Here is a 17,417-nt window from a genome sequence, read left to right on the forward strand (position 1 = left end):
AATGTGATGGCTCAGCAGGTAAAGACACCTGCTTCTAAAGCCTAATGACCTGAGTTCAACCTGGATGTTGGCCCCTGACCTCCACATCTGTGTGATAGTATCTGCCTTCGACCCAGTTATGCACCCAATTATTCATGCTCAAACACACACACACACACACACACACACACACACACACACACACACACAATTTAAATAGTAAAAAAGTTTAGCATCCTGCTGCTGCGGGCTGCAGGAATATATCATAAGAACTCAGCTGGTTATGGCGAAGCCACTACCTAGAGGGATCAGGGAATTCCTCCAGAGGAAGCCAAATTCCAAGGAGTTTTTGGTGTTATTTGGCTTGTTACTTATCAGCTGTATTCTGTTATGAAAATCATGTGTGCCTTCATAGTTTTCCCAATTGACTTTTCCCTAAGAAGGGTTAACAGTGTGGACTGATTATTCTCTGGACATACACATTCCAGGTATTTGGAGAACAGCCTCAGGAAAGGATTCCTCTGGAATCAGATATCTCCCTTAGCCACTCTCAGGACCTCTGGAAGAGCAGTCAGTGCTCTTAACCTCTGAGCCATCTCTCCAGCCCTACCCTTAGCCACTCTCAAGGACTAACAGTAATAACAAGTCTCCTGATTTAAGATAAATTCCACAAGGAGACATTACCTAGGTCAGGTGGACGTTAAGTAATAGCTTTACACAATTTAGCTTGGACCCTCCTTTCTTACAGCCTTACTAACTGTATAGACCTTTAACTCCTTACCTAACCACTTCTAGGAATATTTAGATAACTTTCTGTGCTGACAGCTATGCTCAGCCCGAACTGCAATTCAAGCCTCCCTGCAATTATCATCATTGGCAGCATCCAGCCAGGTCCATTCTCAGATGGAGGAAAGTACTTTATCAGTGATACCTCTGTACTCTTCTAAGAACAGATTTATGCATCCAGGCTACCTGTTTGAGAAGGCATGACGGATGTGCCAATTAAGCTTAACTTCCTCCTTTCCCAAATCTTACCTCCAGTTCCAGATCTCCCTTTAACTATCACCAAAGGCATCTAGCTGTGCACAGGTTGCCTAGCGACTGAGCACACTTTCCCCCACCCGAATTTAGCCTTTAGTCAATTCATTCCCCATTGGTCACTTCCCTTTGGAAGATGATAATTAATGGTTACTGCCTCTGTGATTATCATCCCTCCATTTGACCCTGAAGCCTGGCTTTGCACTGCTAAGGGATTACTGCTTGTAAGTGTATATATATTCCGGACTCCCCGGGCACAGGAGGACAGAGAAGAGAAAGAAGTATGGAAGAACTAGATGGGTAAGAATTTGAGAGGAACAAACTGAGATGGGGAAGAACTAGACTGAAGGGCTAGAAGAGAGTACTAGAGGGATGAGATGGAAAATGAGTTGGGTTTGCTTCTGTATCTGGTATCATAGGACATGCACCTTTGTGTCCTCTGCTTCCACAGCGGGTTGTACAGGCAACGTATTAACCCTTTTAGTGCCTAGCACTACCCACTCAAAGAACATGAAACTTCACAAAGATCTTCTGTCTTTCTGCTGATTGTCATTTGAGTTGTTTCCAAATATCAAAGACAAGGAGGCTATAAACTTTCACATACATATCTTATAATTTTGAGCTGTATAATTTTCATTCTCTTGGGTAAATACCTAAAAGTGGAATGACTGGGTTATGTGGTATGTCTATGCCTAACTGTGTAAGAAGCTGTCTCATCCCACCACCCCAGACTGGTCTCACTGTTCACATAGTTCCTGGACATACTTATATGGACGTTCTGATTTCACGTTCTCAGCCGTTCTTAATTTTGCTTCTCAAATGACTAACTCTTCTAGTAAGGGTCTTGTCCCATCAGAGTTCATATCTGCTTGTGTCTTTTTCCTGATTCTACTGAGCTGTTTGTCCATTTGTTACTACTTAAAGTCAGGATCAACCAAACGTGGTTCATTGCCTTTTTTTTTTTTTTTATTAATACCTAAAGCTAAAACTTTATTGGAACACATCTCAGTCCATTTGTTCATGCATTTTAAAAATGTGTATTCTTTAAAATAGTATATGTATGTGTGTGCGCCCCCCCCCCCCCATGCATGTGATGTGCAGAGGCTAAGGGGCAGCCTCAGGTTTGGTTCCTGTCTCCCCCCCCCCTTTTTTTTTTTTTCCGAGACAGGGTTTCTCTGTGTAGCTTTGCACCTTTTTCTGGAACTCACTTGGTAGCCCAGGCTGGCCTCGAACTCACAGAGATCCACCTGTCTCTGCCTCCCGAGTGCTGGTATTAAAGGTGTGCACCACCACTGCCCGTCTTCCCCCTTGTTTTAAACATGGTCTTTTGGTTGTTTTCTGTTATATTCACCAAACTAGCTGGCCAGCAGGTTCTGGGGATTCTCTTGTCTGCCTCCATCGGCACAGAGAAGCTCTAGGAACACAGACGGGTGCTCCACCACATCCAGATGTGTGCTCTACTGCAGCCTAATGTTCATGGATCCTTAAGATTCAAACCCATCTTCACGCTCATGCAGCAAGCACATTACCCACTGAGCCATCTCTCCGGCCCTGCCATCTATTTTCTATGGCTGCGTCTGCCCTGGTCCAGTAAGACTGAACACATGTAGACCACTTAAGGGAAGAATGTTTTATTCTGACTCCTGCTCTCTGGGGCTTCAGTTCATGTTTGCTTGGGCCCACGTACTTGGGAATATCATAGTGTTTGTGGTGGAGGAGATCCTCCACCTTGTAGTGGTCAGGAAGCAGTGAGTGGGAGGACTCAGAGAGCAGGAGGTGAGGGTTGGGGGCACTGGGGGGGCAGAGGCAGGAGACACTGTGAGGTTCCACTTCTAGTGACTCACTTGCCCCACCCAGGTCCCGCCTCGTGAAGTTTCCGTAACCTCCCCAATCAGTGCTGTCACTTGAGGCCAGGTGTATAACACCTGAGCCCATGGAAGACAGTTCATATGTTTATATGTCCATAAACTATAATACCTATAATTTTACCCTTTCTATGTTTTTAGAATAAACTTATCAGTTTCTACAAAACTCACTTGGGATGTGCTGAACATATAAAACCATGTTGAGAGAGACGACAGTCTAAGTTGATTGTAAAATTAATAATTAATAATAAGTGTACACAGGTTCTTCATTTCTCTCAGCAAGATCTTAACATTTTCAGCCAAGGTCACAAATTTGCCTGTTAACTTTATTTCTAAGTTTCTTTCTTTTTAAAATTTCTGGTAAAGATGGACTCTGAAAACTGTTTAACTGTTTGCTACTAGAATCCAAAAAGACTTTTTTAAGAGTCTCTGTGTATAGTCCTTACTGTTCTGGAACTCACTGTGTAGACCAGGCTGCCCTCAGACACACAGGGATCCACCTGCCTTTGCCCCACGTGCTGGGATTAGAGGCGTGCGCCCCCAGGCCCAGCTCAGAAAGATAATTGACTTGTGTCTAGCTTCTTTGCTCAAATTGCTCAATGTTTTATAGGTCCTTTGGATAGTTCTAGACCACTGTTACTTATCTTTACATGAACCTGGTCTTTCTTCTTCCCTTCTCTTTTCTTTCCTTACCCATGATCATCCCTAGACCATCCATTTCAGAATTTAATAGAAGTGTTTGGAATAGACTGCCACCTTGTGTGTGTGTGTGTGTGTGTGTGTGTGTGTGTCTGTCTGTCTTTTTTTTTTAAGATTTTATTTATTATGTATATGTATACAGTGTTCTGCCTGCAGGCCAGAAGAGGGCGCCAGATCTCATTACAGATGATTGTGAGCCACTACGTGGTTGCTGGGAATTGAAATCAGGACCTCTGGAAGAGCAGTCGGTGCTCCTAACCTCTGAGCCATCTCTCCAGCCCCTCTTTTCTTTCTTTCTTTCTTTCTTTCTTTCTTTCTTTCTTTCTTTCTTTCTTTCTTTCTTTCTTTCTTTCTTTCTTTCTTTCTTTCTTTCTTTCTTTCTTTCTTCCTTCCTTCCTTCCTTCCTTCCTTCCTTCCTTCCTTCCTTCCTTCCTTCCTTTCTTTCTTTCTTTCTTTTTGACAGGATTTCCCTGTGTAACAGCTCTGGCTATCATGGAACTCACTCTGTAGTCTATGTTGGCCTTGAACTCACAAAGATCTGACTGCCTCTGCTTCCCGAGTGCTGGGATTAAAGGCATGCACCACCACCTGCTGGCTGCCTTGCTCTGTAGTGCTATTTTGTTTATGCTCTGACAAACAGAGCTTGCCTGAAGTCAGAGGCCAGGCTGTGGTGGCACACAACTTTAGTCCTAGAATTTGGGAGGAGGAAACAGGAAGATCAGGAGTTCAAGGCCACCTTGGGCTACATGAGATTGAATATATCTTAAAGAGAAACAGAGCCCAGTGGTGGAGGTGGCTCTCACATTTAATCCCAGCACTAGGGAGGTGGAGATGGGAATATAAGGCTGGTGGAGACAGGATTTCAGCCCATTCTGTTTGAAGATTCATAGAGACAGGATCTCCCCCTTTAGGCCTGAAGATTTGATAGAGGTAAGAAATCTCTTTAGTTGCTGGCTCCTTTACTGATCTTTGAGCATTTACCCCATTATCTGGCTCCGGGTTTTTATTATTAGGATCAATTAGGATTCGTGCTATATTGCTTGTTTCTAATCTTAGCTATAAAGTGTGAACTGCTCATCATCAAGTATAGTATTAACTAGATTTCTTAGATTTTTCAAATCACATTTTTATCTGTTTTGTGCTGGTCTCAGATTCATGGCAATTCCCCTGTCTCAGCCTTCTGAGGGCTTGTCTTAGTGACTTTCAGTAGGAGTTAGAAGCTTCCCCTACTTTCAGAATGTGAAAGAATCCTTGTAAGATCCTGATGCCTTCTGGTTTCATTTTCTATATGAAAACCATCCATTGGCTGTCTCCCTGGTTGGCCTAATAACCATTTATCAAATAATCCACATTTCCCCATTGATTCATTTTTCATGCAATAAATTCCCATATTTGGATTTAATCCTGTTAATCTGTCCATTGCCATAACGATAAGTTAATAGACCAATAGAGAGGAATAAAGTCTTTTCATGCTGAACTGTGAGACTCACACAGAGCACTTTTGCATTTGTTTTCTCATTGTACCTAAAATGGCGCTCGTGTTTTCCTCCCCTTGTTCTCATATAGTTCTAGTTAAACTGATTTCTAGGCATTTTGGTGTCTTTGTATGGGATCTTTGTTCCTGCTGTAGTAAATAAGTATTTTAAAAAAACCCATGGATGTGCAGATTTCAGAATACTAGCTGATCCCATGCCACCTACATGAGTTCTTTTATTGCACACGGGGACTTCCCAGGCACTTATCCTGCCTTCCCAGGTCTATAATCATACCCTCTGCAGAGCAGCAATTAGCTCCCGATTTCCGATTTCCAAACCTCTAATTTCTTTTGCTTTTCTGACACTAAATGGTTTCACAACACCAATAAATTGGAAGTGTTTTCAAAGCAAATGTATTCTTAAGTTTCATCAGGGTTTCTAAAAGCTGAGAGCAAACACAGACTTAATGCTATTTTATTCATTTGGTCTAAACATTATTCGTAATTTTATGCATGTGGCTTTGCTAATGTGTGTGTGTGTGTGTGTGTGTGATTCACTAACCCTGTGCTGATAAAGAACGACAAGAATGACCCACCTTACCCTGAAAGGGACACAGAGAAACATGTAAAGTTTGGATCTCTTATGAGTGGCCTCCTTCGGCTCACATGGAGCTAGGAAGGGAAAACATGCCATATCTCATGTCCTGGAGGCACCACCACTTCTTCTACCTCTGAAGACAGCCCCAGCCTTTCACCCTCAAGTGCAGATCTTGCCAATGCTAACTTTCCAGGTGAGACAGGCTGCCTAGCAGTCCACTGAAAAATGCCGGTCGTTAACTTGGCCAGAGGTGCATTAGTCCACAGCCTGAGATTTCTTCCACATGTCTGCATTTCATCGACACTAGCAAAACCACTCCAACTTGCAGAAAGTAGTCTGGAGGGCCGCCCAGATAGATGTATGGACATCTGTACATGGATTTCACCCAAGCAAACAACAGTGTCAAGCAGGAGGCCAGAACTAGAATTGAGTGGGAGGTGAGAGTGTGGTGGAGAATCCCAAGCCTTTTAGATTTTAAATGCACAGGAGACTCAAAATAAAGTACTATGCTAAGCACCAAAGGACAAAAGATAGTTTTGCGTGTTATCTTCCGTAGTACTTTTTCATTGCTCCTCGAAGCTCATGCACAGGTGCACACGCCTTCTTGAAATTCAGCCACTGCTCTAAAGGGTGTGTTATACCTTACACGATCACCACAAGCAGAAGAAACAATTGATGTAGTCAAAAGAAGTATTTAGAAAATGTTCTTTGGCTCTATGGCCACACTTCTCATGTTTTGCAGCTTTTAAGGCTTGGCACAGCTCGTCCATGATAAATATGATAATTTCCATCTTAAACAAACGCTTGCTTGTGTAGGAAAAGGAAATGGTGCCCTTAAGCCTATTTTCGTCTCCCTTGCTTTGTCCAGAAAAGGCTAGTCAATCAATACTTCTGTCTGCACTTGGAAAGTTAGCATTGGCAAGGTCTGAGTTGCAAGGTGAAAAGGTTGGGGCTGGCTTCAGAGGTAGAAGAGGCGGTGGCTCCAGGTCATGTGATCATGAGATATTTTTCCCCACTTCTAGCTTGCTGTGAGCCTAAAGGAGTCCATTTACCAGGTTGTCCGATCTAGCCTTGACTGCATACAGTGGGTTATGGAACCCAATATGAACACTGCTGCTTGGTTGAATGCCTGTTTTTCTACATGCTCATTGCATGGTGATCAGCCTTTCTCTGATCAGTTTTCTCATCTATAAAATGATACCTACAGCACAGACACTCTGTGAGGCCCCAGAGGGCTAGCACATGTCAGAGGCTTAGAAAAGGAACGGACCAGGAGGGAGGGCCCCACCGATGTGCTGTTTTTCAATAGCACCATATACATTTCCCATGGAATCATGGCTATCACCCCAGTTACAGAAAGAAGGCAGTTGATTGGAGTCTGTTTAAATGGAAACCTTAAAAAATTTCATTCTCAGGGCTGGGGGTGGGGGAGTGGAGATGGCTTAGTTTACCGGAAAGAGCTTGCCTTGTAAGTAAGACGGCTGGGTTCCCCGGAATTTGTGCAAAAATGATGGTGTGTTGGCACACTCTTGTAATCCTAGCACGGGAGAGACAGAGACGGTGCCGACCTGGTGAGCTCCAAGCCAACAGGGCTCTGTCTCTAAGAGGTCGATGGTATTTCTCAATATGATCCCAGAGGATGTTCTCTGGCCTCCCCATGCTCACATGCATGCACACTCAATGTTTCAGCCTTTTTCCTGGTTCAGTTATATTTCATTAAGATAAGCAAGAATTACCATATTAAAAAAATAAGATACTATGGGAAAGTGGCTTGAATAAGCTTCTCTGCAATTTAGAAAAGAGTGCTATAAGATGATGGATTACACCCTGACTCCTATAAGTTCAATCCTGTTTGTTGTCTTAGGTCTTGCAAGATTGGTATTTTTTCAAGTTGTATTTACAGTTATAGAATTGTGCTGATCCCCATCCCCTCCCCCCCAACACACACCCCCGAGACAGGGTTTCTCTGTATAGCTCTGGCTGTCCTTTGGAACTCACTCTGTAGACCAGCTTGGCCTTGAACTCAGAGGTCCACCGGCCTCTGCCTCCTGAGTGCTGGGATTAAAGGCATGTGCCACCACCATCTGGAGTGATTATTTTTAATACAATATTTCTATTAATTCTTCGAGGATTTCATACAATGTATTTGGTCACATTCACCTCCACTTCTTCCCCCAACTCCTCCCAGATCCTTTCCCCACCTCGATACTTAACTTTGTGTCCTTTTCTAAAAAAAAATCCATCAAGTTCAATTTGTGCTGGCCACGTATTTCTAGACGTGGGACCACCCACTGAAGTGTAGCTTAAAGAAAACCGACTCTCCCTCTTCCAGAAGCTGTCAACTGTCATCAGCTCTGGGGCTGGGAGTGGGGGCTTCTGAGTGCCTCGCCTCTCCATGCTGGAATGTCGACTAGCCACCCATGCAAATATATACTTTTTAAAAACTTCACTGGAATAGGAAGCATCACATGACTCATATATAACAGGAGGAGGTCTTTTTGTGACATTTCTGTCTATTTTATACCTCCATATGAAGGTATGTATGTGCTAGGTTGTGACAGAATATACTTTATTTTGTGGGTCCCAAGCCAAAGTTTCACCAACACTGTATGAGTTGCTCAAGACAGTGTCTTGTTTTACTTAGATTATTGTTCCTCAGGGGCTTTTTTTACGAGTACTTATTCATTGTAAATGTATATTTTCCAAAAGAATGGCAATACAGTCTCAATGAGCTTTCTTTTCTTGTTTGTTTTTGTTTTTGTTTGTCTCTGTGTTGCAAACTCACAGAGATCCGCCTGCCTCTGCCTCCCGAGTGCTGGGATTAAAGGCGTGTGGCACCGCTGCCCGGTCTCAACGAGCTTTCTTTAGCACACCAGAGAGCCCTGCCATGGCCTTGGCCTTTTCCAGGGGCAAATGTGGGCCACTCTCGCCAGTCTGTCTCGCCACCACCCGGTGAGGACCTGCCTGCCACATGCCAGGGTAAGATCCCGGATGTTCAGAAGGACCTGCGCTTGTGTTCACTCAAAGACAGGTGTGGAGCCTGCTTGACCTTCCCCTTCCAGGCCTATTTCTTGCTTTTTAAGCCTTAATGTACAACTTTATGTAAAATTCTAATAAATTTAAACTGAATACATGAATTTTTTTATTGACTTTTATTTCATTTGCATTGGTGTCTTGCCTGCATATATGTCTGTATTAGGGTGTCTGATCTCCTGGAACTAGAGTTACAGATGGTTGTGAGCTGCCATGTAGGTGCTGGGAATTGAACCCCGGTCCTCTGGGAGAGCAGTGAGTGCTCTTAACTGCTGAGCCATCTCTCCAGTCCCTACACTGAATTTTTTAAAGCATTATTTTGTGGGTGTTTTGCCTTGATGTGTGTATGTGCACCACGTGTGTGCCTGGTGCTGGCCCAGGTCAGAGGTGTGTGTATGTTGGATCTCCTGGGACTGGAGTTACAGATGGTTATGAGACACCATGTGAATCCTGAGACTAGAACCCAGGTCCTCTGCAAGAGCAACAAGTGATCTTAACCTCTGAAACCTCTGAAACCATCTGAAACATCTCTCCAGACTCCCAAGCTATTTCTTATGGCATAGTCTTGAACAATAAAAACTAACAACGTTGGTTGTAGTGAAAAAGTGAATGTTGATGATTTCTCCTTCCTTAATGATAACAAAGAACTGGGGAAGGAAAAATGCACATTAGCCACTTCATAAAAACCATTCATTTGGTAACACTGTATATATTTGTTTTCACTGTCTCAAAAGAATTATTATATTTTATTGTGTGTATGTGTGTGCATGTGCACTCTGGTATACATGTAGAAGCTGGGGGCTGATTTTCAGGAGTGGGTTCTCTCCTCACATCATGTGGGTCCTGGACATGAAACTCAGGGCACCAGGCTTTGTGGCAAGTGCCTTCAAGTGAGCCACCTTGCCAGCCTAGCACTAATGTGTGAAGACTGCGTGTATTCTGACTGTTTGCGGTTTTTCTCCGTATTTAGCCATTGGCTATTATATACACTAAACAGTCCCTCTTTGTCCCTGATTGTGAGCTACACTCTGAATCTCCCTTTTATTTTTCACAGTGTAGAGAGGAGGAACAGAGAGCATCAAACACCAAATGCCTTTTGTACATAAGCTCTTACCTTGGAGGAATGGGGAGCCTGGGACACAATGTATCTGCATTTGGACTCTGAGTATAGTTGAAGGAATTCAAACTATAGACACACAGGAAAGACCCTGAAAGCAGAACACACATAGACTAGGCTATTTTTTAAAAAAATGTATTGCAACCATCTTCCTCGGGAAGCCAGTAAAGAATCCACGGCCATTTTCCCAAATCAGGAAAGAATTAGAATGTATTACCCAGACTTGGAAAACAGGTGGCCTGCACATGGAAAGAACAGGTGTGTCATCTGAGGATGACTTGAGTTCTCTTTCTTTCCAAACCCCCAAATTTGACGCCATAAATCACAGGATTGGCATTAAAATGATTTGAAGGTTATTTGAAGATGATTTATTGTAGGAGCTTGAGATTTTTAACCCAGCTTTGAAAATATTTTTTAAGATCTCACACTCCATTTTTTTCAGACAGATAAAATTTACCATCAAGTTTCTTCAATTTTATTTGTTTGTTTTTTGCTTTCCTTTTTTAATTAAAGTACATCTGAACTGTCTGGACCAAGTGGTTTTAGTACAACTTCTGACTTTTTCTGTCAGTGAAAGTATTCAAGGACTCTGACAACATTAAAAAGCCTCCACGTGGGTGATTTGAACGGGAACCTCAGGGCCCTGTGTCTGCTGACCCCTTCTTCGTCTCTGAGGTAGATCTTTAACTGCTGTGAGCAGGGACCACACCCGGGGTTTCAAATAAGTGCAGAAAACCTCAGTGACATTGAACAGGTTCCTGAGAAAATACTCCTGGTCCTTTCCACTAAGAGATGCCTGCAAAGGGGCATACTTCTTAGCTTTTCAGAGAAAGTAGCTTCAGGGTAAGTTACACTATCTATTTGGGACCCTATAGGTTGCTACACCAGGTGATCTGGGGGAAGAGTAGGCCTTTAACACTTACCATTGGTGTCGGCAAAGAGCTGGACCTCTTCCAGGGTGTCCAGCTGCTTCTCAGGACAGCTGGATACACAGAGGGCCGTGGGACCAAGCCACCTATCCTTGACGTCCAGATCGCAGGCATTCATAAAGAACACATGTCTATAGATGGAGGAAACAAAAGACCATCTCAGGCCACTGAGACTCAGAAAATGTATCCTGTACCATCACAAGGGGGAATGACTAAGTCAAACTTTTGTAGCCAAATGCTTCCGGCCCGAACATTTATCACACCAACTGGAGGCATCTTGGGAACCGTATTCAAACGGGAACAAACCTCTCCTTTTCTGGGGTCTGCATCTGAGAAGTGAGGGACCTAGCAGGAGTTACCCGAGAAGTCACGGAGGAAGAGACGGGTCAATCAAACTGTTCATGGTGTGCTAGAAACTGACATATAAATGACGTAATGGAGACTGCTCTAAATTTCAGAGACTGCAACTGTATTTCAGAGGACAGTGGAGCTCAGGGAGATGACAAGTGGGAAGGAGGGGGTTGAGGTTGGGGATTTAAGGCAGCATAAGAGCAGGCCAGCCAGGCCACCTTCAGCTACTCAGCCCCAAAGCGGGCTGTCGCCATCAGCCGGTCATGCGCTGTCACTGGCAGCTTGCCTGCGAACCCAACCCAAGCCTGATATGGGCTGCCAAAGCCATGGGAACGCAGGGAAGAGCCCTGGGGGGCTGACTGTGAGGGGAGCACCTGGTGAAGGGGTCTAGAAACCTCTCCTCCACCGGGAATGGGAGAGAAACGATGGGACACATTTCCCAAGGTGAACGACACACGCAGACTATATTTTGTTTAGACATTTAAAATTCTGTTAAAATATACATCCAGTTTGCCTCCTTAATCATTTCCAGCACACAGTTCAGGGCACTAAAGTGCCCAGACGGGTCTGCGCAACCGACCCCATCACCAGCCTGTGGAAACAGTTCCAATAGACAAGCTCCTCATTCCCCTCCTCTCCCAACCCAGGAAACCGCCAATTCACTCCCTTCCACATCCCAAGCAGAACGCAGAATGCTACCTGTCTGATTCTGAGACCTTGTCATAGGAACACTGAACATCTGCTAAGCTTTAGTCCATGCAGAGTCTCAGGGGAGCGTTAAAACACCCTGGAAAGATAGGCATAATTACCGGTTTAAAAAGATGAAAACTGGCCTCAGAGAGGCCAAGGACTCTGCCCCCAGGTCACAGAGCTGAGAAACAGTGGAGGCTGAATGTGAACTGGGGACCGGCTGATTCTACAGCCGCTTGCTCCCTTACTGGTCTGTGCAGCCTCCTTTTCAAATAGGAAAAATTGCCAAGCTCTTAAATGAAGGCATAGATTTGAAATACAGCCCCAGCCCCTCTGTAGATTGGAGACCTAAGTCACAAGACTTACTTTTTGAGAGTCATGTCCTGCCCTGAGAGGGGGGCCCCTTCCACTGGGGAGTTCCTCTTGCCACACACATTGCCAAAGCTGTCATAGCCGAAGAGGAGTCTTCCCGCTGCTCCAGCCACCACCGAATAGCCCATGATGAACACCTGGCAAAACCCAGGGGCATGTGATGACTGCCTGGCCAGGGAGAAAACCACATCCCCTCACATCCCCGAAGATGCCGGTGTGAAACACAGGAACAAGGATGCTCCAGCTCCACAGCCCTTCCCTCCCTCAGCAATTCCACTCACCCCGGTAGGGTCCGGCTTTGAGAAGCTGGTGTAGCAGGTGTGGTGGGGGGTTCCTAAAGCTCTCAGACTCTGCTCTGTTCTCTCCTCCTTTTTGTCTTTTTCTTTCTTTCTTTCTTTCTTTCTTTCTTTCTTTCTTTCTCTCTCTCTCTCTCTCTCTCTCTCTCTCTCTCTCTCTCTCTCTCTCTCTTTCTTTCTTTCTTTTTTTTAGCTGAGGACCGAACCCAGGGCCTTGCGCTTGCTAGGCAAGCGATCTACCACTGAGCTAAATCCCCAACCCTCTCTTTGTCTTTTTCAAGAGGCCATCACTTTTTTTTTTTTTTCCAACCAAACTTGACTGGGATGATTTCATTTCATCCCTTCAGCATGTCTGGGTTATCTAAGTGCATCAAGTGCACATAATATTTTCCTGTGTGTGTATGTGTGGGGTGGGTATGTGTGCACGTGTGGGTGCACATGTGTGCACGTACGAATACGTGGAGGTCAGAGGACAACGTTGGCTGTTGCTCTGCAGACAGCACCCACGTTGGTTTTTTGAGACACAGGCTCTGCTAGCTTTGAAACTCACCAAGTAGGTTAGGCTGGCTAGCCAGTGAACCCCAACCATTTATCTGTCTTCAACTGTCTCCTCCTCCAATCAAATTCAGGTCCTCTTACCTGCAATGCCAACACTTACTGCCTGAGCTAGCAGGTATTCAGTCTTTCCTTAAAAATGTGCTTTTCATATATTTTTTTTTCTTTTAGGGAACTCTGTGGAGGCTACACAGTCAATACGTATCAACACACAAGTCTGAAGGAGTAATTGGGTTACTTGTTTAAAATTCACAAAATAACGAACTTATGAGAAGAAAACAGTCTCAGAATTCTGCTTGGCAAGGGCATCTTGCAGTCAACCGGTGTTTTGTTGATATTGTTGTTGTTATTTCATAAATCCACTTTTATAGCGAATGTGAAACATTTGAAATGTCAGCCCAAACCACTGCACTTGTACACACCTGTCTGTCCTCCTGTTTACACACCTGTCTGTCCACTGCCAAGATTTCTTCTCATAATACAAACAGGGTGGGGGTAGGTCTCCCGATCTACTACATAGAGAATGCCATCTAAAAGAATGTGGTGCTAGCAAGCTTATTGAGGGACAGAGGCTGTGGGACACTATCCACTAACAGGGGTGGCCATATGCCAAACATACACTGTCTGAAAGTCAGTGAACTTCAGAGGTTCTGCATTCATTGTCAAGTTTGAAATACAAGTAATAAGCTGAGCAGGTGGTGTGTGCCTGAAATCCCAGCTCTCAGGAGGCAGAGGATGGAGGATCAGGGGGGGATTCAAGACCAGCCTTGGTGATAAGATGGGTTCAAGGCCAACCCCGGGCTACACAAGACCCTGTCTCGAAAAGACAAAGCAAGAGTATGAAATATTCGAGTGCTCCGTGGATGCTAGAGACTTTACTAGAGGACACAAAGACAAACAAAACCTGGTGCCAACCCTTGAAATTCACTCCCAGGATTATTATTATTGGTGGCACTGCCCTGGGTTGGGGTTGGACAAAGAGGCCTAGAGGAAGATGCAGCCCCCAAAGGAACAGGACTTATCAACTGCAGACCGTGTGAGGGAGGAGACCCTGTCTCTTCTTAGTTCCCAAGTTCCTCCTCAGTTTAGCTAATGGGAGTTTTAGGACGTGTGGCCACCTTTGCTAACAGTTAGGGTCACCCTTTCTTCTCTTCAAGGCAGAGCGATTCCGTGATTCCGTGTGCCTAAACGGCCTTGACATGTCCACCTTCTGTCCTTCTGGCTTAGGATGTGAGTCCTGATGTCGTCTGCACTTGTGTGTGTCTGCTTTTGCCTACCTTACCAGAGACTTACCTAATAACAACATGATAGTTTCTATGTGCCCCGACTTCCTGGGCGAGGCATCCCTTGGGAAGTTCACGGGGAGGATAGGGATTTGGGTTTTCTCCAGTTCCCTTCACACCACAAGTGCTGTGAACCTTCACCAGAATTTTAATCCCACTTGAGGAGAGGTGGTGCGCAGTGCAACGGGGCCCTTGGAAAACGGACCACAGGGAACTCAACTTTTCCAAGGGGGTCCCAGACACTCCCTGCCACGGGAGGAGGGATTCCGCATGTATCAGGAAGAGGCAGCAAACAGCACTGATATCTATCACAGAGCTCAATCTGAACAGGAGTATTTCCTGTAAGACTCCAGCAGAAAAGGTGGAGAAAAACCAACAACTTTTTGGCCTCTAGTTCTACCCTAAACTGTAAATGAACGCACTTCCCTTCTCCAGCTCCTGTGGCCTGGTTTTCTTTTGTCAAGGTAAGGTTGGCAAGCTTCCGGCCTCAGAGCCCAGACTCCCGTATCAACAGCATAGGAAGTGTGTATGTTAGTGTGCCCTGGCTTCAAATGAAGTCGCCCTGAGCTGGGTCTGGGAAATGGGAGTCTGGATAGATAACTAGGAAAGGGTGATGTGGGAGAGGACACTGGAGGGTAAGTAGAGGCAGGGATCATTCAGAGCTTCAGGCTTGTGTATTTAATACAAGCATCAGCACAGGCTGGTGCTTTCTTTTTGCAGGGGACCAGCCCTGCTTGCAAGTCTGGCATATCCTCACCCAAGGGCAGCGACATCAATAACAATCCTGTCCTACACTTGGTCAGTTGGTATATGATGTGATGACAGGACCCAGAAGTGGAACAGTGAATGAACACACACACACACACACACACACACACACACACACACACACACACACTTTGTTCTGCTTTGGTTAGGTATCTGTAGATAAAGATTTTGCAGAAGAGGAAAGAAGTCTGTCAGCTAAGAGAGAACTCTTAGGACTCAATGTAGTAAGGAGAATCTGGGCATATGGAAATCTTTAGATTTATCCTACAAACAAAGAAAGTGTGCTTTCTCTGCAGTTTCAAGCTCAGTGCGTGCAATGTCTCAGCCAGCTCACAATTCTTCTGGCTCTGAAGGCCCATCTATGATCATCTCCCTAGGCAGCTGCCCGCCGGAGAGTTTTTGTGGTGGAGGGGCTAGGGGGGACCATTAAATGACATTAACAGCCCAAGGTCAAAGTTGCAGAGTCCTCAGGAGGGGCAGCTGCTCCCTCCATTTACAGAACTGCGGCAGTGGAGAACAGCCCGTGGACAGGGAACGTATAAGACGTAGTAGGTACACAGACTTCTTTGGGCTCCTGGAGGAGAGGTCCAGGGGCCTCACTAGAGCAGCAGCAGCAAACACCTCCAGGCCCAGCCTTCCACCGTGTGTCTAACCAAGTCTATCCATGCAGAACCAGTGGGGAAATTAAAAACTGAATACATGCCTTCTTTACCTGGGTAGAACAAATGTGGTATTTTAGGGTGAGTTCAAATAAAGTCTTTTCAACGAAGGTAATTACTACTAGGTAGATATAGGGCACTGTGAGTTAACCATTTACTAGGCAGCACATAGCATGCCCCAACTGGCATGGGTGACTTCCCTGACACAGCCTTTGAAAAAGGTGACTGAGGCCCTAAGACTAAGAGAAGCAAGATTCAGCTCCAAGAGACTCTCGGGATTGACTCAACAGGGTCCGATGGGGTCTACCACCAATCATGTACACCACCAATCAAATATGTAATGAGAGGGTTTGCAGCAAGTTGCTAAACACAGTAGGCCAAGGAGGTGCACATGTGTACACGTGTCTCTGTATGCACCCAGTTACAAAGCAATCTCTAGGCTTTTCTTGATTTTTCCTTTGTTAGAAAACAGCAAATGTTGAAGAATATTTGGCTGAGGGGTTTGGTGGTTGTAAGAGGACTTCCATTCTGAGAGCTTGGATAGCGAAGTTATTCACCTCACCCCTTACCAAAGGAAAGACACCGGATTCTCCATTTCCTAATGGGGACCCAATAAATCTCAGTCTACTGCAGGAAGACAGCCTCCTCAGGGAGCTGAGGAGATTGTGAAATCCCAGAATAAGAATTTCCTAACTCAGGCTCATTCGGGGCCAATGTCTTTGCAGCATAAACTTTAAACGATTCACATTTAAGACACATTTGTGTCTGGACACACACAACGGGGCCTTGTGTCTGCCAAGCGGCCGTACTTACCAAACCAGTCCAAAAGAGAAAGAACAGAGCTAGCCACGCCGTATCGGTGCATTTCCTATAAATCTGGGGTCGCCACTCTCTCTGCCTGGGTGTTTTCTCTGCAGAAACCTTCCAGAAAAAAACAAAACAAAACAAAATGGAGGGTTGAGAAAAGGAAGAGAAAACAGGTGAAATCAACCGAACCCAAACCTATCCAAAGGCTGCTTAGAGTAACTTTGTCGCCTGACTCTTTCTCCTGGGGGAGACCTGCTCTCTGCAGGGTGGATGTGAAGTCCTCTGGGGGACAAGTTCTTACTGGTGGTAAGAGCACCCTCCTCCCCCTAGTCCCTTGCGTCTTCCTGACCTCGGCCCAACACTCCCGGGGCCAGGTGTCCTTAAAGGAGAGGTGTCGCGGAGCAGATGGCTTGATGGCCAAGGGACATGGGAGGCGGAAGCGTCCTGCCTGCGCAGGTGCCCGCAGAGGCCGCTTCCCCCAGGGCCCAGGTTGTCGCCCTTACCAAGTACTCGGCGCCCAGGCACTGCATGGTACACTCGGTAGCTAGGTCAGGGATTGGCAGCCGAGGTGGCCGCGGTGCACACGGGACAGAGGTGCGGCGGCCGGCCCAGGTGGCCCCGGCAGGGCGGGCAGGGCGCAGCGCCGCCTAGCGGCCGGGGGCGCTAAGCCCCTAGGCCCGCCCTCTCCTCCGTGGCTGTCGCCTGCGAGCTGGGGATGCCACCCTGCAGTCCCGGCTCCCAGGAAGTGCACCTGACTCGTGTGCGCCAGCGGCGGGCTGTCAGCGCCTGGAGTAGGAAGGAAGGAAGGCCTCAGGGATCACTCCCGAGGGAGGGAGGGCCGGGAGCTTGCAGGGGTGTGTCACACACAGGTAACTGGCGCTTTCTGTGTGCAGAATCCTGCCCT

The 17,417-nt window shown here is 45.9% G+C and overlaps 1 protein-coding gene across 2 annotated transcripts in view; it reads right to left on the reverse strand.

Annotated features, from left to right (window-relative positions):
* The window catches only part of Slc44a3 (solute carrier family 44 member 3), a 71,829-nt gene extending 54,629 nt beyond the window's left edge, over positions 1 to 17,200 (reverse strand). The window contains exons 1-5 of one of the 2 annotated variants that reach the window (XM_036190849.1): positions 17,017 to 17,200; positions 16,520 to 16,627; positions 12,140 to 12,282; positions 10,727 to 10,863; positions 9,801 to 9,894 (exon numbers count right to left, since the gene is read on the reverse strand). In XM_036190849.1, the coding sequence (XP_036046742.1) occupies positions 9,801 to 9,894; positions 10,727 to 10,863; positions 12,140 to 12,282; positions 16,520 to 16,627; positions 17,017 to 17,043 (509 nt within the window). In that variant the 5' untranslated portion in view covers positions 17,044 to 17,200. The remainder of the gene's footprint in view (positions 1 to 9,800; positions 9,895 to 10,726; positions 10,864 to 12,139; positions 12,283 to 16,519; positions 16,628 to 17,016) is intronic. The other variant, XM_036190850.1, reaches the window with a different exon arrangement.
* Between the last annotated feature and the right edge of the window lie 217 nt (positions 17,201 to 17,417).

Source organism: Onychomys torridus, chromosome 6, assembly GCF_903995425.1.
Source record: "Onychomys torridus chromosome 6, mOncTor1.1, whole genome shotgun sequence".
In the NCBI taxonomy this organism is placed as follows: domain Eukaryota; kingdom Metazoa; phylum Chordata; class Mammalia; order Rodentia; family Cricetidae; genus Onychomys; species Onychomys torridus.